The 26,958-nt window shown below is 43.0% G+C and overlaps 1 protein-coding gene across 5 annotated transcripts in view; it reads left to right on the top strand.

The window, feature by feature from the left end:
• Nucleotides 1-26,958, top strand: part of SYNE2 (spectrin repeat containing nuclear envelope protein 2) — a 173,970-nt gene that overhangs the window by 124,937 nt on the left and 22,075 nt on the right. For all 5 annotated transcript variants that reach the window (XR_015287862.1, XM_086892510.1, XM_086892509.1 and 2 more), the window contains 13 exons: nucleotides 977-1,110; nucleotides 1,546-1,750; nucleotides 3,739-3,918; nucleotides 5,294-5,419; nucleotides 5,889-6,043; nucleotides 6,391-6,538; nucleotides 7,270-7,364; nucleotides 8,658-8,892; nucleotides 10,291-10,485; nucleotides 11,182-11,307; nucleotides 13,468-13,623; nucleotides 17,134-17,292; nucleotides 18,233-18,399. Coding sequence is in view for 4 of the 5 variants with exons in the window: in XM_086892510.1 (XP_086748636.1) it covers nucleotides 977-1,110; nucleotides 1,546-1,750; nucleotides 3,739-3,918; nucleotides 5,294-5,419; nucleotides 5,889-6,043; nucleotides 6,391-6,538; nucleotides 7,270-7,364; nucleotides 8,658-8,892; nucleotides 10,291-10,485; nucleotides 11,182-11,307; nucleotides 13,468-13,623; nucleotides 17,134-17,292; nucleotides 18,233-18,399 (2,081 nt within the window). In the remaining variant the exon portion in view is untranslated. The remainder of the gene's footprint in view (nucleotides 1-976; nucleotides 1,111-1,545; nucleotides 1,751-3,738; nucleotides 3,919-5,293; nucleotides 5,420-5,888; nucleotides 6,044-6,390; nucleotides 6,539-7,269; nucleotides 7,365-8,657; nucleotides 8,893-10,290; nucleotides 10,486-11,181; nucleotides 11,308-13,467; nucleotides 13,624-17,133; nucleotides 17,293-18,232; nucleotides 18,400-26,958) is intronic.

Below are 26,958 nucleotides of genomic sequence, written 5' to 3'. Positions count from 1 at the left end.
TACCAAGGTTTAAGAAAAAAGCTCACTGAGTGCTCATGCTCCCATGCAGCTTGTTTTGATGCTGAGCCTGGCATTTCTGCTTGCTCCAGCACCAGTCCAGCTGTTCTGTCACCCTCCAGAGAGCTGGAGTCTCCTGCACAGCCTCTGAAGAAGTCAGAATGCCAGACATAAATGCTCTGGATCCTCCTGCTGTTCTGCTTGGCTGTTACAGAGTCCAAGTGGAGCATCTGGAGTAGGCAGTTAGGCTGGCCCTGGGTCTGGGCATTTCACAGCTCTGGCTAAAATCCCCTTCCCTGGCTTTAAATGAGTGTTGAAAGGCTGTGCAAGCACTCCCTGTTTTCCTGTAAATAAGGCCTGATTTAGGTTTTTTTTTTGAGTTGTATCAGAAGTGGTACAAGACAAACTGAGGCTGTGAATGCTGAGTATGGGACTCTTGGCAGTAAACCCTGCAGAAGTGCTTTTTCACCCTCACCTGGGCTCATATTATAAATAAAAGGAACTGGGCAGCTTCTCACCTCCCTTCAATCACCCTGTTTACTTTTAACCTGGAGCAGTCACAGATATGCTGTAATTGCCTGTATCATGAGGAGGAACTTGCAGCTGAGGACAGGAGGTGTCAAGCCAACTTTACTGCCAGTAGAAACAGTGGCTTAAAATGAAAGCATTTTTGGTTTCTAGCAAAGTCCTTTATTCAGCTCAGGAGTGTGGGTTTACTAAATGAGCTTTTTCTTTAACAGCCAATAAATTATCTCAGCTTTAAATAGGTCTCTTGAATGATTTTTTTATTTTTTTTTTAACTTTGACCATTTCACCTCTTTTGGCTTCCTAATTTCTAGGAACAGGTGTTATATTTTCTGCAAACATTTTAATCTGCAAAACTATGGCATTATTGCTGCCCTAGCCCTACCAGTCTATAGAGGAAGTTACACTTAGGTAATTTATCCCCCACAATTAATTGCAATAATCCATTCTGCAGGCTCTTCAAGATGAATCAGAGAACAGTGAAGAAAGTTGGGCCAAGCTCCAGGCTGCTGCCAGTAACCTGAAGAAGAACTGCTCCCCCTCCTTTGCAGAGATTATTGACCAGAAGTGCACAGAGGCACACACTAGGTAAGCCTGCAAAATCACACCCCAGTTGTTAGCATTTGAAACACCCAAGTTGTTGAGGCAGGACTCAAACATGTCAGATTTTCAAATCTATACTATCTCATCTATCAAAGGGCATCTGTGTGAGGAGTAGAATCACAGAATCACGGTAGGGTTTGGGTTGGAAGGGACTTGAAACATCATCCAGTTTCAATGCCTCTGCCATGAAAAGGGACATGTTCCACCAGACCAGGTTTCTCCAAGCCCCATCCATCCCTGAACACTGTCAGGGATGGGGAACTTGTACCTTTTACCTGCATGCTTTTTGTGTGATGGGTCCCACAGCACAAAATGGATTTCAGGAATATGGGTGTGCATGCAAAGCAACTCCCGCAGGAATCCTGTATTCTGCAGGAGAGCCTACTAGGAAACACTCTTAATCTTTTGATATTTTGGCAGGTGGAACTCAGTAAATGAAGACATCACAGATCAGCTGCGGGCAGCACAGGCAGCTCTGCAGCTCTGGGAGCCCTTTGATGCTTTGTGCACCGAGACAGCAGCCAAGTTACAGCAGTACAGCCAGCAGTGCGCTCAGCTCTTGGATGCTCGTGTGCCTGAGGAGAACACGATAGAAACCCTGGAGCAGAGGATACAGGAGATGAAGGTACATTAATAAGTTTCTGCTGCCTGGTACAAACCAAGATTTATTTTTGAGAAACAAGGCAAAATAATGCCAACAATCCAGTCAGTGGAAAAGATAAAATCTGTGGGTTTCTTCCATGAACAGGCACCCTTGTATTTCCTTTAAGCACTTTGACCAGAGACCAAACTAAAGTTAGTGTATGGTAAGAAGAGAGCAGAAGAGAGTCATATTCCATCTCTGCCCCTTTCTGCTCTACACAAAAAAAACAGGCCTGTGTTGGAAGGAATCACTGAAAGAAAAATTATTTACCTTATGAGGCATTGCTTGGGAGGAGGGATAATATCTACTGGAACAATAGGTGAGGGAAAAAAGAGCAGTTTTCCTGAGCACAGGATCATCCTGAGCTCTTCCACAGCCTGCAAATTGTTATTAATTGAATTTGGTACTGTGTTTTGGTCTGGAGTGATGAGTTCACAGATTCCTGAGCTCATTAGATTATCCTAAATGCTTTTGACTTTAGGCAAATGAGATATCATGCTGAAAGCACACAGTGCATTGGACTCTTTAGGCAGCAAAGCTGTCATTAGGTTCTGACATTTTTGGTTCCTTCAGATGCAATAAAGAAATAAAATAATTCTTATGTCAGGACAGAGCAGTGATTGATCAAGCTTTATGAATCTCTAGCCACAAATTGGAAGAAGTCCAGAGTATTCCATTTTGCATGTGGCTTTAAATAAGAAACTTTACATTAAAGGGAAGAAAAATTGATGGCAGAAAAAATGTCAGAAAAATTGATGGCAGCAAAGCCTAGACCAGAGTACTTTTACTTTCTTCTTATCTACTAATGGCTGTGACAGAAATTCACCAATATGTCAGCAAAAAGGAATTGCCTTTTCTGGAAATTTTTGTGAAGAGTATTCTACCTATTGAGCAAGGCATGGCCACCTGAATTCTATTAGCACTGTAGATCCTGTCCTGGTGTGTGGGGGTGGAACACAAGGAATTCCTCGTAGGTTTTTTTTAAGTGGTGCATTAAAAGATCAGTGGGATCAGTGAAATGGCATATGAGTTACGTGTAGTTGAATATACATGCGCATAACAAAATTGTATTTTAATCTCTCTAATCTTTTCCTCTCGATATATTAGGAAATATTATGGTTTTATGAATTTTTGTCACCACAAAAAATAAAAATAAATTCCTATATAGAGAATAAGAAATCAAAATTTCTTGGGTTATTTATTAAATGGCTGGAGTGGTATTTTATAATATGATCCTTTCAAACAAAAGGGGTCAGGAAGCAAGGACCATTTTTCTTTTTAGGGAAATGTGTGTGTTCTTTGCTGTTGATCAGAAGACTTTGCTCATTATTCTCAGAAAAGACAATGCATAGGGGCAAATTTCAGGGGGTTTCATGGCTAAAAGTAAATTTCATTCATCAAAAAAAAAAGAAAAAGTACATTGAACGAGTCTAAAATTACTCCCTTTGTTTTTGTACTGCCTTTAGAGTATAATTTTATAATTAATTTTTATTAATTAATCTTTGTAATTAATTTTATAGCATCTTTCTTGGTAAAGGGGAACAAATAAAACCAAACCCGTAGTCTTCAGTCTCTGAGGGATCCAAAGTACTGCTATGGTTGTAACTAAATAGCATTCCTGATCTGCAGCATGGGCTGGTTCCTCCATCTTCTCATGTACACACATCTTGTAGAGAGGAATATTCCCATTTCCCTCCCTGATTTCCTCTGGAGCAGCCATATCCCGCTGCCTGAAGCCACTGGTGTTCCTTGAACTTTGAACTGTGCCTTTCCCAGCACTGCACTCAATGGATGCAGCTCCCTTTATGCTCCAAGTAAAAGACTGAAGCTTTCACCATAGCTGAGCTTGGCTCCCAGATGGGATCAACAAAAAGAGTTTAGTTACAGCAACAAAAGATACCAAATGAAAGTGGCACATGAATGATGATCTGATTCATTTACTGACTTTTTTTTTCCCCTTCTTCCATCAGAATTTACAGCATGGCCTTCAGAACATCGCAGGATGCCGAACCCAGATTTATCTGCAGGCTGACAGGATAAAACAGCAGGCTGGGACAGCTGCTGAAGCCGTTCTGCTGGAGAAGCTGCAGCCATTCCAGAGAGCAACCTATTTGGAAAAGATGTTGCAGAGGAAGTTGGATGAACTTCAGGTTGTTCTTTTTTTTAAAATATTAAATTAGCTGTCAGTGTGGGGTAACTTCTTCACTAGAGTCCTATGTGAGCCACGTTCCTCATTAGAGCACTATAGTTCTTGAATTGAAATTGCAATTAAATGACACTCAGCAGGATGATTAAAGAAATAACACACAAAGCCAGAGGGACAGGTGAAGGATTTCACCCTTACCTGCTTGTGTTGCTCTAACAGCCTTTGTCAGTGGGTCTATTATCCCCAGGACCCTCAGATGAAGAAAGATTAGGAAATGTATTTTTATTTTTTTGAACATTGAAGTAGTTGTAAACTTTCTCAGCTCTGCCTTAAAGAAAAAAAAAATAATGGGCTTCAGTTTTCCTTGGGAATAGTTCATGTAGTGAACCTCAAACCAAACAGAAGACTGTGCCCATTTGATGTTATTCTGAGAACCAGACTGACATTCCTGTTCAGGCCAAGTAGGGAAGAGCCCAGGAGATCTGCTCAGAGTAGTGGAGGATTGACTTCTCCTCTGCACAGTTCTTTCTAAGAGAGCTTCCAAGCAAATGTACTGCTGGACATTTACTGATGTAGAATTAGTCTGTTCCTATGGAAAAAGTCTGGTTTCAATGAATTGTTCTATTTTTAAGTCAAGACATTTGAAGCCAGCTCTATTTATGATCCATCTATCAGCACAGTTAATGGCTGCAAGCCAGAAATCTTTGTGAAGATAACAGGTTTCTCATATTGCCTGTGAATTTCTCACTGCATGAAAAAATGCATTTCTGGGTAGTCATTTTCTCTAGGTTACTACATAACCCTGTAGTATTACCACAGCAATCTCTCTCCACATACCAGTTTTTGCCATTCATCCCTTAGAAAACTGTTGTGTGAGTGCTCTCAGAGATGTGGAGTTTAATTCTGGAAAGAAAGTAAAAGCTTTCCCAGTGCTGTTCTGCTAAAGGAAAGTTGAATTCCTGCTCTACTGATTTCTCACGAGAAACATCAGAGCTCATGTTAGCTGCACAACTTCAGTTGTGGGTGCAGGCTTTGTGTGTACCTCAAAGGAAGCTCATTTTCACAAGTTTCCCCCCCCTCTGATGATCTGAGTTTTGACTTTCCAATTTCACAATGAATTAAATAGCACAAAGCTATGAAAGAAACCCCTATTCCTTTCACATAGTTACAGCTGTCTCACAATTTCGAGATTCTGTTTCTTGCTCTCTGCTTTGGGTTAAATTTTCTGCTTATCCAGTTGAAAAAAATTCAATAGAGAGTTATAAATACATTAGAATTTAAATTTAATAACTGTTTTCCTGATAATTTTGCTTATTGCTCCTTTTTGTATACTGAATAAGTGTAATAAATAGTAACTAACATAAATTTATTCATGCCAGTTCAATCTCTTACAACTGGAGGATTTCAACAACTGCCTGGAAACGCTGGAGGGTCGTGTCAAGAATTGCACAGACACCTTTGATAGCCTCTGTCTAGGGGAAGGAGACAACTCAGAATTGCTCATGGTATGTTTGCATTCCCAAATACAAAAAGATACTGCTCAGCTCTTGCTCACTTCAAGATTGTTTCCTAAATGTCACAGTTGCAACACTTCCATCAGAGTAACTATAATTCAGCCAAAACACAAAAAGCAATGATTAAAGTGTAGAAACCCTAGATCTGCATTTCAGGCCGAATGCCTACATGGAAAGGAGGAAAATCACCCAAATTTAGGGTTGATGGGAGATCTTTTTCCCCAGCTTTGCTCTGGAGATACTCTGTTCCCTCAATGTACCAGATACTCGAGTATCTGTTCAGTATTGTTGGAAAAGTCAGCCCTGTGTAAAAGAGTTAGTACTTTTTTTCCCCCTGTATTTTTTGAAGTTAACACAGAAATGTTTGGTGTATTCAAGTTGTGGAGAGAATAAGCTTCTATACTTCTTTGAAAAAAAGGCAGTACTTTTTTGCAATAGTTTATTTTTTCTTTACTTCCAGAATCAGACACTGGAGCTTGCTGCACTTTCTCCAAGCATAGAGAGTTTGAATGAAGCAAGCATAAAGCTGCCACTCAGTGACTTCACCCTGAAGAAAATGCAGAGCCTGACTCGGCAGTGGAGTCAGAAAACAGCAGCTGCTCTGGAATGTTGCAGGTCTGAAATGCAAACAAAAAAAAAAATCACTAGTAACAATTCCTCTTGCTGTGATTAAAATGAAAACCAAGTTAAAGCATGGGACATCTTGCAATCTGTTCTCAGCTTTCTCAGGGGCTTGCCAGGTGGAATTCTGCCCTTTCAGTTTACTTGATTTTTCAGTGGCTATTTGCATTCTAAGTCGCTTGAAGCAAAAACCTGGATGTTCATAGGAGAAGAAGGGAGCAAAGTGCCAATTGAAGCCCCCACAAAGTTAATTTTATTAACCACCACATTTTGAGCACCTGTAACATACCCAGAAAAAGCATCCACCAACAGAAGTTTCTGGTTATTATTTTGTTTTACAGTATGCTTGAGGGAACACAAAATGATGAGAAGAAATTCTTTCAGAAATGTGAAAAGTGGATGAAATTCCTAGAAAAAATGAAAGAAGCCTTAAAAACAGATATTCCAGGAAACTTTGAAGAACTGCAAGAGCAACAGAGAGTATATGAGGTAAAGCTAACTCTAAAAATGGAAGCAGCATCTTGAATGATGAAGATGGGGAAAATCATTAGGAAATGGTGTGCCTTTTGAAATTAGATCTGGGCAGGATTTTACACTGCATTTCACACTTGAAATGCCTGTTAAGCTAAAATCTCTAAAACATTAAAAACCTTTTCCAAAGGGGCAGATCACTTTTTGCAAGGGTCAGACCTTAAGGGAGTGCATCTTCAATTGCTGTGTCATGGAAGTCCTAAATTTCTCCAGCCCTGAGGTTGAGGTGTATTTGTCTGCCTGTCCCAGAACACTGGAACCTGTGGCAACTAACTGGATAGTTTGCTAGAGACCTGGCAGCAATCTTATGTTTCTGGAATAAATGCATTTAAAATAGTATTTTCACAGCATATTTCTGGTTTGACCAGTTACTAGATTTTAGTGGAAATCTGTTTTCGCTGGTATTTTCCTGAACAGTTGCTATTTGTTGCAGAGAAACAGTCAAAAAACTTTAGGTTTCAGATATGTATCATCCAGCTCATGGTGAGGTCTGCTGTCACATATGTGCAGATTCCTCCTGGTATCCAAAAAGTGGATTCTTAAGGTGCATTTGACACTAGCAATTGCAAATAATAGCGTTTACAGCATTTACAACTAAATAAATGCTGGCACTCTAGAGGAGCAGAAGCAGCTTTCATAGCAAAGGTTTTTCACTGAATAGTTAAAACTTGTTCTCTTGGTATTTTCAGATGCTGCAGACTGAGATTTCCATAAATCAGCAGATATTTAATTCTATTATAGAAAAAGTTCTACTCTCCTTGGAATCTGGAGAAGCAGAGAAAAGGTACTTTATTTGGTTTTATCCTTAAGATCTTAGTCATTTAGTGAATATTTTTTTTTATTTTTAATAAAAAAAATAATATTTTCTTTCTTGGAATTGGTATTAAATTGTGGCTCTTATGAGGACATAAACTCAAATTCTTAGCTGGGTCCACTCTTTGAATGATCACCTGTCACATTTTGCAAAAACAGGAGGAGGTGCAGTGAGAAAGAAACACAGGTACCCTGGCCAGACTGTATTTGGGATAGTAACAGGCTGGGCTGAAAACAAAAATAATTGCTCCTGAACAGGAGTCTTTTGTTGTGTACCTGTGGCTGAGAAGCTGCCTGCCCACAGACCATAATGAGGATGCTGCATATGAGGGATCTTCTCCCTCTTCCTGGAGCTTTCTGCTTCTCAGAGTGCAGAGGTGTGGACTGTCCACACTGCTCCTGGCACACATGGCAGGGCATTGAGTCACTGGCCACGAAACCCCAAACATATGGTACCTAAACCTGTTTTTTATCAGTATGATCTTACACCTTTCTCTTAGTCAATGTCGTGTGAAAAACAGCAGGTAATGTTTGTGAGCAGAGGTTCAGCTGCCTCAGGTGTTTGGGGTGAACACATTTCCCTCCCTGCCAGATCTTGCTGCTTCCAGAGGCTTGGCAGGACTGTGTGTGCTCCCCTCAGACATGCCAGTATAAAATCCATAGCTTTGCTTAAAACTGCCAGGGAAGGCAGGGCTGAACTAAGCTGAGCTGCTGGATTTTTGTGTTGGGACCTACCCACAGAAAGGCAGGGGTTTGTATAACAGTGAATCAGGGATGATGGCCTCCTGCAGAGAAGCAGAATTGGTACATGGGGTTGCCTTAATCAGTCAGCCAGATCTGGATCATCTGACCATGCTGAAGAAGAGGACAAAATAACTGTTTAAATGCGTTCAATAACTGCACAGTTTTCCACTGTGCAGATCAATTTTGCAGTGTAATCAGTGACCTTGTCTCACTTGGACTGACCTTTTTGTTCTTCAGAGAAGTGTTTGTAGTGTCTGATTGCTGTACTATGTATGTTGCTATGCCACAATTGCAAGATGGACTTGCCTTACCCTTTTTGGTATCATGTAAAAGGTCGTTTGGATTGTTTAAAAGGTGGAATACAGAGAGCAGGGCTGAGCTTAGGGCGGCAAAGAGCTTTCTTGCATTGTTGGGTATTATAATTGGAAAACAACTTTGCAAATGGGAGATCCATCACAATTACTGTAATATGCAGCCTTGAGATCAAAATAAATTAACACCCAGCCCTTGTAATTTTCAGGACAGAGTTTATTTCCAAGCTCACGTTGCTGAAAGAGCAGTGGCAGAATGTTATCCGGATGGTTCAGCAGAGGAAGAAAGATATCGATGGACTCGTGAGCCAGTGGCAGCTCTTCAGGAGTTCCCTGCAGAGCCTCAACAGATTCCTTGATGATACAAACAGCTTCCTCACAGCTGTGAAGAGCCAGGACTGTTACAGCCTTTATCAGCTTAGAAATGTCATTCATGATTTCAAGGTACTGTGCTTTTTTCTCGTAAATCTAAGATACGTGAGCTTTTTCCCTCAGACTGAAACAACTTCTGTCCACTAAGGTAAAAAGCTTTAAAATCACACACTTGCTTGGGGGAGAAATGATTGGTGACACTTCTTCCTTAAAGCTGAGCACAGATAAGAAAGCAGTGACATTGCATTATACTCAGAAACTTCTTGATCAGCATGGCCATTTAGTAGCCTTGCATGCTTTAAAATTCTTATGGATACGAGAATAGAAATTCAGGGTGCCAGAAGATGAGTCAGGCACCCTAGTCTGTCCTAGCAGGTAACCTCTAGGTCTGTGTACATCTTAGTGACATGACTGCTGAATTCAGGCCTTTTATTTTGCCTGAAGGAAGGTACTTAGATAGCAGGACAGACCATAGAGGGTCCTGTGTGTGCAGGAATGGGCAGGAGATGCCAGAAACAAAGGAGAAAACACTTGCAAGGGAGTCTGTTCACTCCAAGATACACAAACCTGGTGAGCAGTTTTTTAAAACAGTGAGTTCTGCATTTTCCATGCAGTGGAAAAAAATATTTTCCTTTGTTAATTTTGGATATTTTGGTTTTCCCTTTAACTATGCACCTCTTTGTTTTATAGGAAGGTAGAAGCAAGCAGAGAACTTGATGCTTGTGTAAGGCAGTCTAAAACCTTTTAAAATCGTACTGTTGAATGCTATTTGCACAGGCCAAGATTTATATTGTGTACCCATACATCTAGTGTTGATGGATTAACACATTACCAGGATTCTATCTGGTGTCTGCCCTGTTTATTTTGTCTTCATTTCTACCTGCCTGTGTAAAGGTGATTTTCAGTAGATTTTACAACTTAGTGCTCATGCTTTTTTCTTACTGAGAAAAGCCAGAAAGTTTTCTCCCTCGTACTCCAAATTGTCCTTTTCCTCCTGCTGCTGCTCTACAGAAAGAAAGTGATTATATCTCCTTGTGTTGGAGATCAATCTGTGGTGGGCAAATTATTATTGATGGCTTACTTCACTTTGAGTACATCATGTTTAACAGGGCTGTTATAGCTGAAAAAATTAGCCGAAGATGTTGATGTTAGATGTGGTCACAGAACTTAGATTGTATTTTTTGTTCTGAGTAACTTGTACAACTGAATTTCCATCTTTCTTGACTGCTGCACTTTCACCCTATAGATTCAATCTGGGGAAAGCTATTGTACAGTTTTATAAATCAAAGTATCAGAGAAAATGTGATTTTTCTGCAATTAAGCATATAGGAGATCTATTGATTACTCTTTCATGCCTATGAACAAAGTTGTACCTTGAGAGTCATCTTCGCAAGTGAAATACTGGGAAAGCACTTCTGTAACTTTCTAAGAATAGCTTAGAAAGTTAATATTATTTTTTTTCTTTTGAAGAGTAAGGCAGTGATCCTTCAGAGGTGGCAAGCCATGTACACCTTGGTCATCGATGTTGGTGAGAAGCTGCGCACTGTCTCCGATCCTGACACCAGCGCTGCTCTCCAGGAGGAGCTCAGCCAGTTACAGCAGCGCTGGGGGAAAACCCAGGCCCTGCTGGAGAAGAAGAAGATGCAGTTCAGTGGCACCCTACAGGTAGATGATGCCCTCCCCACCTGCTTCTCTGGCATTGGGTCTCCAAGAGCTTCCCTGTCCCACCATCTCCAGGGCTGAGCTGCTGCTTGCTGTAGGGGCACTCTGAGGGAAGTTCCTGTCATGTGTCAGCAGGGCTTGAAGGAAGCTAAAAATGTGGTCTCCTGATTCTCCAAAGGAAATTGAGTTGGATTCCATTTGTTGGAACAATGGATGTTCCTGCTCTGATTGTTCTCATGTTCTCCCCATGGTCTGGAGCTCATTCCTGCTTTGGGCTGTGAAGCTAAAATTTAGCTTGTTCCTCCTCATGTTCTTGAACATTTAAATACATATTTATTTCCTTAGAGCAATCAGTTTGATTTCATGGCAAAGTAGCTTATTAGGTGTGTCTTAAAATTGAATACTGTCACTGATACAGTCCAAAAACCATGCTTAAAGCCTCTTGGGTTGAACAAAACAAAATGAGCAGAAATACTCTCAAAGGCAAGCCTTAAATAGGAGAGGCTTGAAGTTCTGTAAACCCAAGCACCAAATCCTTGTGGGTGGCACTGTGTATCAAAAGAGAAAATTCCAAAAACCAGAGCACATGATTGATTATTTCAGTGGGTTGAAAATGTTATTTTGTAATATATCTGTGTGGTTCATACCTCATGATAAAGTATCCTCACCTTTTATACATCCTTGGTTCTCTCTGAGCAGACTTGTGACCGCTTTGAAAAGCAAACCAAGGAACTGGAAAGCAGACTGCAAGAGCTAAAAGAGAAAATAAAAGATCCACTCCCTGTTGAACATGAAGAGCTCCACAAAGCCAAGGAACATATTAAGGTATGAACAGCCATATTGTATTCACATTGCTGTAGTCTTTGCACAACACCTCAACCCTGTAAAATTAGTTTTCCCTCTTACCTGCCCTTCAGTGACACTGAATTTCTTTCCTTTACACCATCCTGATTGCTGCCCATCTCCAAAGTCCAGCTGACCAAGAAGGTTGAGTAGTAGTAGTAGTCTTTGGATTATTATTTTTCCTGCTTCTTCTCCCTTTACAATCTGCATTTATAAAATAAGTAGTTTCTCAAACAAAAGGAAAAAAATTCTCTTGTCTCAGCTCATTTGGCTGCTATCCCTATGACTGAATCTCCCTTTTTGTTTCCCAATTCATTTTGCACATGGAGCTCCTCAGGCAAGAGACCTTGTAATTCTGCAAAGCACCATACATACCTGCAGGATCTGGGAATAATTAAAGAGAAGGAAAATTAAGAGTAAGGGAGTGGCAAAATTACTTGCAGCCTGTAGTGCACCATGAAAATTAAATGGCAAGAAAAGCATTTCCAAGGGATAGGAGACATTTTGTCTGGAGTGGTCAGTCTTTCATCATCCTTTCATGAAGTGAATTGTTGACCTATGTAGTGGGAACAAATAAGCTTATTAACGGGCCAAGGCTTTGAACTCATTATCAGCTGTCTGAAATCTTCTTTGTGAGTGCTGGCTGTCTTTCCCACGGCAGCAGCCTTGCTGTAGCCCGGAATTATCTGTGAGATGGAAGCACACAGTTTCTGTCTCTTATCCCAGCAAGAGAAATTCAGCTGTAGAGGCATCAGGGTCAGACAGTGCCAGTGCAAGTGCTGCTGGTAGGTGTCATAGTACAATAAAGGACTAAAATGGCATGGCATGCTCTTCCTGCTTTTCACTTCTGTATGGAATAAAGCTATTTTATTTCAGCCCTGGATCTTACACGAGGCTAGCAATGTTCCATGAAATTCCATAGTTAAGCTCTTTATTGCTCTGGACTTGCCCCTTGTTAGGAGACATAAATGCATGTGTGCACACCTATAGGACTACTGTGATCTCAGGTAAATTTTAGAGTCAGGCTTATTTGGTGTTTTCCTGTAGTGTTGAAGCTGGGTCCAAGATCTGTGAAAATCCTCACAGGGTTTAGACCCAGCACATTTCTGACACAAACACTGACAGGTTTTTTCCCCTTTAAAATAAGACAACTGGATTCTCTCTTAGAGTTTGTTGGGGTTTTTTTTTGTTAGATGAACCACTGACCCTTCCCAGCAGCTATTTTTGCAAAATGGGACCTTGGACCTTGTGTGTAGAGTATCTTATTCCCCAGCTGCACACAGTGGTACCTCTGCCTTTTAGGTGACAATTTTAACAATGTTAAGGGAAATATATAACTTACAATAAAGAGAAAAGGGAGTTGGGGCAGCAAAGCAGAAAAGAGAGCCTGTTTACTGTGATCAAGAAGTTTAAAAGCTGCACATTGCTCACAAATCCGAGGTAGTGCCTATGAAATCATTCATTAGAGGAGGCAACTGATTAAATTTGTGTGTTTAGAAAAATAACCTGAAACTGGAGCAAATGCAGGTGGAAAGCAACGTGTCTAAAACAGTTACAACAGGAATAAAGGAGACCCCGAAGAAGCGAGCCTGTGGCAGCCTGGGTGTGAGAACCCAAACGCTGCCCTGGAGCACAGGGAGCTGCTGGGGCCAGGCTGCATTCCAGCACTTGGGGAAGCAGCAATGGCTCCAGTGGGGCTCCAGCGGGGCTCCAGCGGGGCTCCAGCGGGGCTCCAGCTGGGTTCCAGTGGGGTTCCAGTGGGGCTCCAGCTGGGTTCCAGTGGGGTTCCAGTGGGGTTCCAGTGGGGTTCCAGTGGGGTTCCAGTGGATTCCAGTGGGGTTCCAGTGGGGCTCCAGCGGGGTTCCAGCTGGGTTCCAGCTGGGTTCCAGTGGGGTTCCAGTGGGGTTCCAGCTGGGTTCCAGCGGGGTTCCAGCTGGGTTCCAGTGAGGCTCCAGTGGGGCTCCAGCTGGGTTCCAGTGATCTCCCGGGGATCCTGGCCAGCCCAGCCCCATGGAGAGTGCAGCACAGGCGGCTGCACATTCCCGGCTCTCCTCCCCCACAGGCCAGGCAGGGGATTAGCCGGCAGGTTTGGAAAGCCGAGGAGCTTAGTGCCAAGCCTTGTGCGGGTGCGTTTCCATGCAGGAGCTGGAGCAGTCGCTGGCAGACTGGGCCCACGACATGAAGGAGCTGCAGGCCATGAAGGCGGAGCTGGCACACCTCATCCTCACCGAGGACATGATGGTGCTCAAGGAGCAAGTGGAGCATCTGCACAGGCAGTGGGAAGAGCTCTGCTTGCGGGTGAGTCTGAACGTGCTGCGGGGTGTTTTTAGCGGGGTGACATCCCTGGGGCCCGCTGGGAAGGGGGAGCAGGCCAGCACAGGGGCTTCTCCTGGCCTGGCTCCCTCCGGCAGCTCTGGGTGGGAATGGGGCCGCTCCGGGTGCAGCTGGCCCGGGATGGAGCTCCCCTTTGTGTCCCGGACAGGCTGCCGAGGGTTTTGTTGCAAACCCTTTGTAAGAAGTGAGTGTGGAACTGCACAGAGCCCAGATGCAGCTGTTTACTGGAAGAGGTGTCTTTGTTCTGGGCTGCCAAAGGCAGGGAGGGATGAGCACGGGAATTGCCTGGGGGCGTGGAGCAGAAAAGGGAAGAGGGAAGTTAAAATAAAATGCCAGCAAAAAGGAAGCTTAAATGTGCTTAAATACTAACTCCTTGGGTTTGGACAACGAGAACTGATTTGTCTTTTTTGTAGCAGGAAAATGCTGTGAAATATTTGCATTCTCTGTGGCTTGTTGCTGTATTACACTTAATTTAGTGTTGCATTTAAAATTTCTGGGGAGCATATACAGCAAAGTCACATGGACTTGATGCATTAGGTTATTATGCAGTTTGAATGTGTGCTTACTTTGACCTATTAACAGGATTGGAAGAGGTAAAATACTTCGGGGTCTTAACTTACTCTGAAGAGGTCTACATACCAGCAAGCCAAACTCATGTATCTCTTTACTGACAAGTAAATAGCTTTTATTTTACAGTTTGTAGAGAGGTATTGAAGCCAGTTAGTATTTTGTTTCTAACTCTTACACAAGCACAGGTAAAGCAATCTTGGTGGGGATGTTGCCACAGTAATGAACAGCTGTGCTTATTTCACAAACTGTGTTGTGATGAAATAAATATTTGGTTTGATTGAAGTAGTAATTATTTTTTTTTTGCATTGCAGTGAGAAAAAATAATTTATTTTCCCTAAACTAGTCAGCTGTTCTACAACCAGTGTTTTCTCTGTTATTTTTTCTGAACTCTGAAAATAATACCAGAGACATCATCTCTCCTTCTGAGAAATACAAGCCATTATTTTTTAAATCAAAATGCCTGAACCATCTTCCTAATCAAAATCTGTAGTTAAGCCTATAAATGAAAGAACTTTGTTCTTTTTCATTTTTTTGGTGAGCTACTGAAGCCTGCTGTCCCCACTGTGTTGAACAGCCCTGAAAATTAAAATTTTTATGTGTGCTCCACTACAATCTATCCAAGTAGTAATTTCCTGTAGTAATTTAAGTTCAGATTTTATTCAAAATTTCCATTTTAATTTCCTGAGGGAACAACGTGGAGTTCAGTCTGTCTTGGAGGGAGGAAAGAGGTAACAGTAATGTGTTAGGCACACAGAATCCATAGTGGGAGGAATCTGTTGAGTGCTGTAGTGGAGGGAGACTCTGAATGTTTGTACAGCCCTAATGAGCCTCCGGAGAGCCCAGAGTGATGTTCAGTGCTGGACACCAGGGTAAGAGAACAGACTTTATCAGCTCTGCTGTTGGCATGACTGCTTTGTTTTGGATAATAACTTACAGTCAAGATGTATTGTGTGAAGGAAAGTCTGCAGAATAAATGCAGGGAGGTGAAAGAGCTGCAGCTGTCACAGCCCAGGGGCAGCCAGATGCCTGTGCTCAACTGGGCAGAGGGAGCAGATGCACTCAAGGGATTAGCATTTACAGAGCTGCCCTTGCAAGGTGCATGTAGGTCACAGATTTAATCATTCATCCCAGCTACCATCCTGATGGATGTTATTTTAGCCTCCTTTTGGAATGCACAGGATGCTCAATGGTGGGTGCAAAATGGGGGTGGTACCAGGGCAGCTGGACAGAGATGGCTTGAAGGGCTTATGTTCCTAGAAGCTTGTCTGGGATTTTTTGGGTTATTCCTGTTTTTTACTCTCAGCCTGTATTGCTTAGCCAGTTAAAAGGTGCTTCTTGCTCTTAAAATCCTGCCTTGCCCTGTTCTGAGCAGGCAAATATGGAGTCAGAATCACATCAGCATTTAGAGCTTGCTTTGCTGACAAGCATAGTCTGTCCTTCCACTGACAGAGTAAACTCGCCTCCATATGTGGGAGATGCTGCAGGTGGTAAGGAAGGATGAAGGGTTCACCCTCCAAACCTCTGAGGTTGAAGGTACACAGGAGCATCCCAGAGCAGGGACACTCTTAGAAACTTTCTGAGGTCCCTGGCATCTCCAGGCTTTTTTCCTATGGAGAACTTGGGAGACTGTTTCCCTGTGTCCCAAGACACTGCTTTCATCCTCATCTCTTTGCTCAGATTGTCATGAAGGATTCAGAAATCCCTTTCACCTCTCCATCCCCTCCTTGAAAATAAGTCAGAATTTAAGGGACAAAAGCAATGTGGTGGGAGCTGGCTTGGTGCCTTCAGTTTTGATCGTGGTGTTACATGGGAGATGGCCTTGCTTCCACACTACACATTTAAACTTCAATCTGCAGTACAAAATCGTGATGGAGATTAGTCTAGAAGAATCAGTAATGGAATTTTGAGGAGTAACATGCTGTATAAAGTGCATGTGAGATGTGAAGAGGGAGTGTTTTCTGCCATGGGGAGATACTTAGAGGGGACATTTACAGCCAAGACAACCAAAACGTTATTCAAAGTCTTTAGACAGAATTTATTGGTGAGAATGAGGGGTTATTTGTTTCTCTTGCTTCAGTAGAGCTTGAACCATTTTTCACTTCCTTTGTCGCATATATCTTATTGCAGGGATCCATCAAGGTAAAGAAAATATACTTAAGAGCCCTAGGCTAGAGACAGGTGCTGTTAGTTAGTTAGAAGTGTGACCCTGCTTATTTCTGAGATATTGGAGCAATGATAATAACTCTGCTTTTCCAGGCAATATCAGACCTTAATTCTCTGGCTAGACAATTAGTTTATCCATCCTGGAAAATGTATTTTTGATGGGGAGAAAAAAATCCATAGTTTTCAATGAAAAGGATATATTCTTGCTGCTGATTTTTTAGAAGTTCTCCAATTACTAGTGGGCAAATGGAAAGAGAAGAGGGAGGCTTTTACAGAGCTAAAATAATTGCAGTTGGTAGTTGCAAAGTTTATCTTAGAGTGGCAGAAAAAGAAGAACTTATTTAGGTGTTATTTCTCTTGTGTCATAAATGGGGCCATACTAAACAGTATGCAGTAATTATGTATTTTATATTCCTTCTGTGTGTTTGACATTTTCAGGTTTTCACTGTGTAACATTTAAATTATTATATAAGCACATTATTTATAAAGCTGTCACACAGTTTTATTCTTCTGAGGGAGAGAATCTGGTATTTGCTACTCGACTTTTTGCCCTGCTATCATCAAAATAAGATGTAATAACAATCTGCTTGCTGGCTTTGGAAAGGAAAGTAGAATACTTGATAACTGCTCCTGCAAAACAGAATAAGATCAAATGCAGACTAGAAATTAGAAAGCTCATAATTGCTGGTTTCCTTCCTGAAAAGGCCGTTGCTGGAATTTATTGTGTGTGCTTTTCCTTAGGTGTCCCTGCGGAAGCAGGAAATCGAGGATAGGCTCAATGCCTGGATCGTGTTCAATGAGAAGAATAAGGAGCTGTGCTCCTGGCTGGTACAAATGGAAAGCAAGGTGTTGCAGACTGCAGATGTTAGCATTGAAGACATGATAGACAAATTGCAGAAGGTAAATAGTAATGGCACTTTTCTTCAATTGCAGTCCGATAACTCATTATAGAGGCACCATTCCTCGTGTGTTCCTTGCTTCTTGGAAGTGATACGTGGTGTAAAACCAGCACATACAGGCTTTTGTGAGATGAGCTTTTCTATCATTATCTCTTCTTGATGTTCAGACTTGGAGCTTAAAGCAGAACAGAAATGCCACTGGACTGCATTTAGTCATGGAGTGTGATCTGTGTGAGCTGTGGTGGTGGGGTCTGGGTTCTTGGGGTTTTGGGGCACACGTGAACACCAAGCACTGCTCAGAGTGGTGTCCCGGGGGCAGCTCACTGCTCCCACCACCTCCATCATCCACACAACTGGTAGGCAGAAGACAAAGAAAAGACTGAAGGATGGGGTAGGTCTTATGCCAAGTGAGCAAGAAGTTACCACAACCAAAAATAATTCTGCCTCTTTCCCCATGGTAGTTGGTGTTTTCTAACATTTTTGTATTAGCTTGATTTTAAAGAGAACCATTATTGTTCTGCTGTTTTTCCTCATGGTTAAAACATCTCAGTATCTAATCCCAGATCTCCTCTGGATAAGAATGCCAGCAAAATAAAGCCATCCTAGACCTGAATTTGGGTCCTTTTGAAGTAGCTTCATTGAAAAGTGATGTTAAATCAGGAAAACGACAGATAAAATTAGAACATTCAATTGCTATTTTTAGGAATACTTACTCCCAGCACTTGCAAGTCTTTCTGTGCTTATGTTTTCATAGATTGTGAGAGGGCTTCTTCATTGAGGTTTTGTTTTTGTTTTCAGTGAGAGTTCTACATGCTAATGTAGAAACCTCAGCCAAACATGACTTTGCGTCACACACGTGGGAAAAGAAACACATATTTTTGTTTCGGTATCATTGTTTTGTTTGTCCCATAATTAAAGCAATGTTTGTGTATGTTCATCAGGACTGCATGGAAGAAATAAACCTGTTCAGTGAAAATAAGCTTCACTTGAAACAAATGGGTGATCAGCTAATCAAGGCTAGCAACAAGAGCCGAGTTGCAGAAATAGATGATAAACTCAACAAAATCAATGATCGCTGGCAGCACCTCTTCGATGTCATTGGAGCACGGTAAGAAAATGATTTTCAATGTTTTATGTGAAATAAAAGTCAGAGGCTTGTGTCCTTGACCATCAGAAACAGAGTGACATGACTTTCCAGTTAAGTTGGAATTTATTACTGAGAGTCAGGCTGAAGGGATTGGGGTTTTTTGTAACTTATTGCTCTATTATGAAACCAAATGTCTTAATTTATCCAACAGTAGAGGGCAGGGTGTAAGAATTCATATAAAATAAAATTTTAATAATAGGAGCTTTGTAAAAAGAAGATTCAAAATGATCTTTCCATTCCATGTGTTGAATTGCAACCTAATTTTAAGGCAGCATGATAGTTCATTTGGGCTTTTTAGTTGAGTCTCCTATTTTAACACAAGCCTCTCTTTCACTCTATGTCTGAATGCACAGAATTTAGGAATAGATTCTATTCTGTCTCTGTAGACAGTCAGATTTATATGACAATGTTCCTTTTTGATATTCAAAAGTGTTTGAAATTTTGTTTAATACCAGTGCTATTTCTTTACTCTGTGTCTCTCCTAAAAACTACTGAAAGACCATACGAGTTTCTTTTAAATTCAGGATTTTCTGTATGATGAGTGGTGAAGTGGAAAATACTATCAGTTGAAATTAAAACAAAAACCTGCATAATCTAGGCAACAACCTCTTCTTAATGGATTAAGCATCCTTATTATACTTGACAGAGTTAAGAACATCATGATCATTTCAGTATTATCCTTACTGAGATGATCCCATTTCATTATTACCTCTGAGTTTCTGCCACAGCTTGGGAAGAGGATGCTGGGCTGGTCTTGCCTCCTGCTGAGTTTATTGGTAATCCAGAAATAATAAGGCTAACACCAAATTAGTATTGGTCTCAACTTCTCTCCCAAGGTTTTGTTCTGCTTGTGATCCCCCACTCTGGGCTCTGTTGCTCAGTTAAATTTGGGACAGATAATGCAGGTGGTTGAGCTGTGGCAGTGTACTGCTAGGTGTGCTGGGCCTTAATCAGGAGTGAGATCTGAATTAGTGGTGACACACGAGCTGTGAATGATTAAGCAGAAGCTGCCTTCTTAAGATCTGACACTGCAGATAGACTTGCAATGGTTGTCTCTAGGTGTCTGTTTTTGATCTGGTGTAGGAAAGCAAGCTTCACTTTAGTAACAGCACTTTTTCTGTTCTCATCTGATAGGAATGTGTCACTTTTAAAGCTCTTTTATAATCAGTGTTTGTTCTGCTGTTTGTCGGTTTTGAATTGTAGCAATTTTAAAATGCAGATTAAAATGCACTGTTTTAAAAAATAGGTAAGCTTGACACATTTCTGATAAGCTTTAGGAAAACATGCTAAAAAACTGCTAGGGCATTTAGAGAGAGATCTGGAACCATATTCCAGTACTCTGTAGCAAGACTACCTGGTCTGTCTGAAGTATTTACTTTCAGCAAGCGTGCAGTGGTGCTTTGAGGTACATTGTTGTGGATTTGTCTAGGGCATCAACAAGGCTCCCAGTATTTGGTATCTAAGTGGATATTGCAGCTACCAGGGAATTGGTGTGATGCTTTTTGATTGTTCCTGTGTTCTTAATTCCAAAATGTCTGTAATATGCCAGCTTCTACTCATGATTTTTACCAACTTGGTGCTCAGGACCAGGGTAATGAACTAGAAGGGCCTGGCAAAAATGTGATTTTAAGCAGCTCCCTTGGTGGCCCAAGATTATCAGGCAGCCCTGTGGGCTCTGCTAGTCTCCTTTGATTTAATACTAAGAGAGGTTCAGCATATGGCAGTGTTTTGCAGCACCTTTCCTCCCTCACCTAATCCTTGCTGGGGCTTGGCTCTCAGCTGCTCAGTCAAAAGTAACCACCAGGCCAGACACTCAAAACAGTGTCTGAGATTCTCAGATTCTGATAAAACTCCTAAGTTTATTTTGCCCTGCTGTAACTTGCCAATTTTCTGCTTTGAGTTTGCTGCTATGGTGCTGGCTTGCTACTGAGATTTGATGTCTGAAGGAATTAAATTAGACATCAATTGATTGAAATGTCCATCTCACTCAGAGGTGTGCTTTGGGGCACTCAAGATGAGGTTCCTCCTGTGCTTTTGAGTAGCATCTCTCAAGCTCAGGTGATGGTGGGGAGGCAGCAGCTCAATCCATTGCCAATGTGACACAAATTGGGCATCTTTGAGAGTGAGCAGAGAAGAGCAAAGAGCCTTGGGCTGGAGGCAAGGTGACCTGCAAGTGTGGGTTGTGATGTCCTGTGCTGATAGACTGTCTCCTTCCTTCTCAGTCTGCTTTTGCAGAAACTGTTAAAAAATTTGTATTGAGGCTGTGTTGAAAGAACACATGTAAAGGATGATGGGAGAATTTTGTTGTCCCTGCTGGATTAAGCCATGAAAGTCCAGAGATCCTCTCACATTGTGTGGAGGCTGGAGGGAATGGTACAGGGGCTGTGCATCCACTGCAGTCCTGCAGAAGAGACTGGAGCACTGCACAAGTGCTGCCACATCTGCAATCTGTGCAAAGCCCTTTTGTTTTTGGCACTGCTTCATTGCTTGGGGAAAATCAGAGGAATGGAGGAGATGCCTCTGGGAAGGAGTGCCAGAGGGCCCGGAGGGTTTGAGGGTAGGGGAATGTTCCTGGAGAGAAGTGACGAATTTTGACTATGGTGCAAAGAAAACCTTGTCTTTCTCCTGAAAAAAAGTTACTTGTAGGAACTTAATTTCACAGCACATCTTTGAAATGAGGAGGTGGTTTTGCTCCTGTCTTTTCAGATGAGTAGCTGTGGCAAGTAAAACTGAAGTGAAAATTTTCTGAGGTTTAGGGTGCCAAATCTCTGACCACTTAGAGCTTTCTTTTTTTTTTGCTTTTTTTTTTGACAAATACTACAACTCCAACAATTTTTGTTAAACACCCAGTGAGCTTCTGCTTTAAGTGTGCTGACACCTGGCTCTGAGTGGCCCACCCACCATCACAGGGGCAAGGACCAAATTTCAGTATGTTTTCATGGCAGGCCAAGTTTTGGGAAGGAGGTGAACTACGGAGCCAGGCACTGAGTAGGAGGAAATAGGTGTGTGTTCAGAGCCAATTCTTCATTTTTGGGCACTGAATCTTTCTTGTATTGGCCACTTTTTGATCATCTGGTTCAAGAGGGAAAACTAACCTGTATCCACAAAGGAATCTGATTGAGATATATTGCCAGCTTCAGTTCTGTGGTTGCTGATGACCCGTGGCTGTCCCTGCAACCTGTGTAAGATTTTATCTTCTCTGCAGTGCAGTGTACGGCTCTGTGACACCAGCATGAAACTAAACCAGCCTGGAAGCCGGTGTATCAGTGCAGAGCAGTCCTCCTGGTAGCTTATTTCACCTTTTTAAACCAATAAACTGGTCCTGGGACAGATGGGCAAAGTAGGTGAGCTCCCCATTTAGTCCTTGAAGTGATTCTCTTAGTTTATGGTGACAAGCTCAGATTTGCCATATGGCTGCACTTGCAGAATTTAACACTTTCATTATCTGCCTGTGCTCAGCCTGTGCAGTGACAAAAGCTTTGCCTTGTGTGCTGCACCAAGCCACCGTCTGGCTGCAAACTTGGAAGAGTCTCAAAATGTTAATTTTCATGGGGTAAAGTAACCATCAAGGGATTAGCATGCCAGGAAAGGAGAACAAACGAATTCTGTTCAGCTCAGAAGATACTCTTACCACAGGAGGTTTGTGCTGAGGGATGGGGAATACAAACATACTAACAGGCAGGAAGGCAGTGTTGTGCTGACTGTAAAGATGGACACAGAAAATCTCTTGCTTTTGTTACTGTAGCAGTAGGAGGAGGAGTGCACAGGCTGCTTGAGGGTGGTGGACAACCAAAAACCCAGGGAGTGGGATTTATATCCTCAGTATGCTCTGGAGCAGCACTCCTGGGCCATGCATTAACAGGCAAGGACTAGCAAGGAACTGTCGTGCATGGCCATGTTCTCTTTCCTGGGCTATCCACCTCTGATTCTATCTCCACACATTGCTTCCCAGCCTGGCAAAAATGAAATGTTTTCCTTCTGCATTGCTGTTTGTTTAGTGCCTGCAGTCAGGCTGGAGGAGCACCCTATGTCACTGGAAGGTGTCTGCACTGCCTGGGGCAGTGCCAAGCATTTGGATGCTGCTTGAACCTTCATTAAAGCCACCAGCTTCATCAGGGGCTGCCTCCAGGCGTTTTGGGTCTGCAGACCAGTCTGCAGTAACTGATGTTGCATTTCTGTATCTCTGAGCATCCTGCAGCTCTTGCCACTTGCTGCCAAGCTGTAGAAAGGGGATGCCATTTCTCAGCTGCTCTCACTACACTCACACTGATGTGTTTTCTTACTTGGTGGATCTAGTCCATGTTTTCAGCCTTGTGGAGAAAGGCAAAGTTTTGTGTATGTAGCAGGACTGGGTTCAAATGACTGTGACCTTTAAAAGGAGCATGAAAATTTGGGAAGCTAACAAGGTCAAATGCACCTTGTCATTCTTTTAGATGTAATTATCCTTGGCAACTGGGTCTTTTCCTTGTGTTTGCAAGCTGCCAGCATCATTGCATCATCCAGGAATCTTAAACTGCTACACTCAAGTCAGCCCTTTCCTTCCTTGGAGGATTCTTGGGAGATTCAAGGGGTTTTCAGCTCATTTCCTGCGTACCCTGGAGGGGGGCTGAAATTCCCAAACAGACTGAAACTTCCCAGGTTGCAAAAAAAAATGGGAAGAAGTTGAAGCTCTCTCCAGTGACGCCACTTTGTGTTGTGCTGGGAGTCCAAGGAGGCTTTATGGGGAGTGCAGTGAGCTGCCAATTCCCTCTCCTCCCTCGCACCCTCCCTTGTGGCTGGGTTGCCCCAAAAGTTGCTCTGGCAGCAGCAGGTCCTGGATTATGGGTTTGGGGTGCAAGTGAGTTCACAGCACACCCTTCAGCTGCTCTCTATTTATTTTCCACCACACTGGTTGCCCTTTGGCAGGGCAGACAATCAGGCACTACGTGTTGGTGTGCTGTCCTACCCTGTGGCAGCCCACAATCCATGTGGGTGCTCTCTGGGTTCAAAGGTCTTCTTAAATTGCTGCAGATCAATACTGCATGGCAAGGGAAGCAAAATATGCTGCAGAGGCCTTCCCAGGTAAACAAGACAGCAAAGTCCACCAGAATTGTGTTGGTTTGTGGAAGTGCCACTGTAAAATCTCATTCGTGGGTTTGTTTTTTTTGTGTATACAAAATATGTGGATGGTTGAAATCTCACAAAGTTCTTTCTGTGTTCTCTCTGTCCTTTGAGGATTACATTTCTCTTCAGTGTGAAAGCTGTGACAGAATTCATTATTGTCTCAGGCATGATGGTTGGGCTTATTTTGGTTATGCAATGTGTGCAGGGAGCAGAGGGAGCTGGCAGTGCAAGGGGAGTCCTTGTCTTCTGCACACCATCTTCACTCCTAGTGTCTGCCTGCAAAGCTGGGGGTTATTTCCCCATTTACTCAGGTCAGCCATTTCAAATGTGGTTTTGAACCACTCTGGACACTAAACTGTGGAGGCGACAGGGCATGATTTACCTGTGCAAATGTCCAAAGCCCTGTCTCAGTGTGCTGTAGCCTCGCAGGCACTGTGTGTTCTGCCGTGTGAGCCATCAGCAAGTCAGAACAGGTCTGCGGAAAATTACCTGAATACTGAAAAACCTTTGATTCCAAAATCATTCTTTGCATTTTTGGTGGGATTATCACAACTTCTTTATTTTTTTCCTGTATTGGCTAGGTGGGGAGTGACTTGTAACCCCAAGGTTCTCAGACTTCCGCCTTTTTTTCTCACCCCGTGATCTCTGGCAGTCATAACACACACAAATCATGACAGTGTATTTTTCCACAAACGAATGATATCATAAATGAAGATTAGGGGTTATTTTGTCCTCTGGCATAACAGGCTATTTGCAGTGGAGGCCTTCTGCCTGCTCTGGAAGGTTAAAGAGAGGACAGGTTAGTGTGTGGGAGATTTAATTCGTACTTAAATACCTGGGATATAATGGTAAAGGCGAGAAAGCAGAAGGCAGGGGAAGTAAGGATACATCTTTGTGCGTGGTGCCTGTGCGTGGATGTACGTGTGCTCGTTTTTTTGGGTTCGCTTCAGACCGGCTCTGCTGCAAATCATCCGGGTCTGAGGCTCCAATCCCTCTTTCTCCCAAGCAATGAGCACCGCATTCACCTTCCTCGGTGCCGGAGGCTCCAACCCGCAAACCTTTTTGTCGCCAGCCGTGGGCAGCCGCCCGGCGTGCGCTTCCTCCCGTGCTAATAATTCTCTTGTGTCAGAATAAAGCTCTCGTGGTTTTGTTCTGAGAAGGGATGCGGCCGTTCGCCAGGTAAAATCCCAACGCAAAACGTAAGGGTTAAAATAGCGGGGGGAGAGAGAGCGAGCTCCGGTGTCTCCCCGGGTCAGGGTCGGGGAGGAGGAGGACGGGCGAGCCTCCCCCCCACACCCGGGATGCTAAAGCGGCGAATAAATAGGGCATCTGTGGAGGAGGGGTTTCCTCTGCCATGCCTGCCTGCTCGCACAGACGGTTCCCCCCTTGCAGCTTGGGATTTGCAGGCTGAGGAATGGTTTTCTCGTGCGAACCGTAAGTGCCGTGTGGGTGCGCGGTGCCGGTGGGTTCTGGCGGAGCAGCGGGACCCGGCGGCCGCGGGGGGGGAGCGATGGATGCGCTCGCCGCAGCTCGCCTTGGACGAGCCGATGAGTGGGAAGTGCGGCACGTTAGCAGCAGGAATAGTGCACAGGGGCCTCTGGCTTGCGATCAGCTGTGTTTGGGGCTGGCACCCGAGGCGGTGGAGAGCCTTGACAACGTCCTTTGGGCTCGCCGGCGGGGTGACGCGAGAAAAGCCTCCCCCAAAGCCTCCCCAGGGACCCGGGGCGGCTGGCACGGCACCGGCACCGACCGAGAAATGGCCTTGCCCTCCATGAGAAAGGCCTAAGATTTGCCTTTGGCATCACCTCTCCAAACCGCGTCTTTTGTCCCTCACTCGGTTAAGCTCCCCCTGCGAGTCACTGAACAAAGGTTTCCTGGGCTGTGCATCTCATTTGCTTTGCTGCTGGTAAACAATCCTGTCAGCTGGCAGGGCCATTTCAGCCCCTCCTCCTCCTCCTCCAAAAGACATGCACGGAGTCGCGTTTTCTGATGACATTTGCGCTTGTGAAGGAGAGTTTGGAATATATGCCAGGATGGTTTTTGTTCTTTCAGACACTAAAATTTGAATGCAGCTATTTACCTTATTTGAGCTTCCCCCGTACTCTTTCCTACAGCAATTTGACAGCTAAAGCAAAGCAGTAGGGCATGCATTTTGTAATTCTTTTTGTTGGTGTGAATACATTTCAATCAACTTGGAAGCTCCTCCTACTTCTAGGTAATTCCTCAGTAGTTATTACACATATACTGTGTATTTCTGGGGCCTTGCAATGATTCAGCCTGAGACAGCTTAATGCTTTTCTCTTGTAACCCAATGCTGGCAACTTCATTGAGGGTATTAAGACCCAAATCCAATCTCGAGTCAGGTCCGTTAGTCCTTCTGTTCACTTTTGCAGCCAGCTTTTAGTTATAATCTCCTACTTTTGTTCTTTTTCTGCCACATCTATCGTGGTGTAAAGATTAATATATTTAAAAATTTGCTTTGTTTGGCTTATTCCAGTCAACTTGCACATGTGTCTAAGTGCTAATCAGGGTGGATTTTTTAACTTGGCCCTTTGCAAAGGATAAGACAAGTCTGAATTTGTCAGGGGTTTTTTAGATTAGTTGTGATGTTTTTACTGGATTTTTTTATTATTATTACCTTTTTCTTTCTGGAGGCATGTTGAATTGTGGCAGGTGAGTTCTCAGTGCAAAGTGAACAATGGATAAGTAGGCCTTTTTTCTGTAAACAGTAAGTTTTTCCCATTTGACCAATCTCAACTTGAGAATCACACTTCAGAGAGGAATAATTCAATTAACAGTGGTGGCACCTTCCAGCCTCTGGAAGAAGCTGATTTTCTTTGCTGCACTTGAACTTTTAGTGCTGTTAATTCACTGTATGTTGGGTGATTGATCACCTGGATCTAGCTGGAGGCTTTTACCCCCAGGCTTGGAGGCTTGCAATATACACCCCCACCCAGATTCCAGAAGGGCTGTCTTTCCCCAGAAATGGTCAGGATACATCTCAAAAGAATTCATGAAGTTTCTTTCATTCAAAGATCAGGTGATTTGTAAGAATATTTTCAGGGTGCAGATATGCATCTGAGAATGATGGTTGCAAATTAAGACTTTTGTGGATGTAATTAGTCTGTTTCACTCTTGAGCTGTAGCCAGGGAAATGGCAGCTGCCTGTGACTTCTATGCAAGCTGAGGATGCTCATGGTTTTAATCAGTTTACTTCTTGTTTCAGTGTAGAACCCTGTGCTTTTCCTTGGGCTGTGTCTCTGCTGACAGGAGATCAGCCAGTGTGAATGTCTGGACAAGGTTGCCTTTCCATTTATGCACTGCACTAGTGTGAACTTCTCTTAGGTTTTTGTTCTTATTTGGCTGCTTAGCTCAAGTTGGAGATGAATGGCTTAGCGTGTTAAGGGTGTTTAAATG

Source organism: Cyanistes caeruleus, chromosome 6, assembly GCF_971803275.1.
Source record: "Cyanistes caeruleus chromosome 6, bCyaCae1.hap1.1, whole genome shotgun sequence".
In the NCBI taxonomy this organism is placed as follows: Eukaryota; Metazoa; Chordata; class Aves; order Passeriformes; family Paridae; genus Cyanistes; species Cyanistes caeruleus.
The sequence above is the reverse complement of the archived record's forward strand: the minus strand, read 5'-3'. Positions and strand labels throughout refer to the sequence as shown.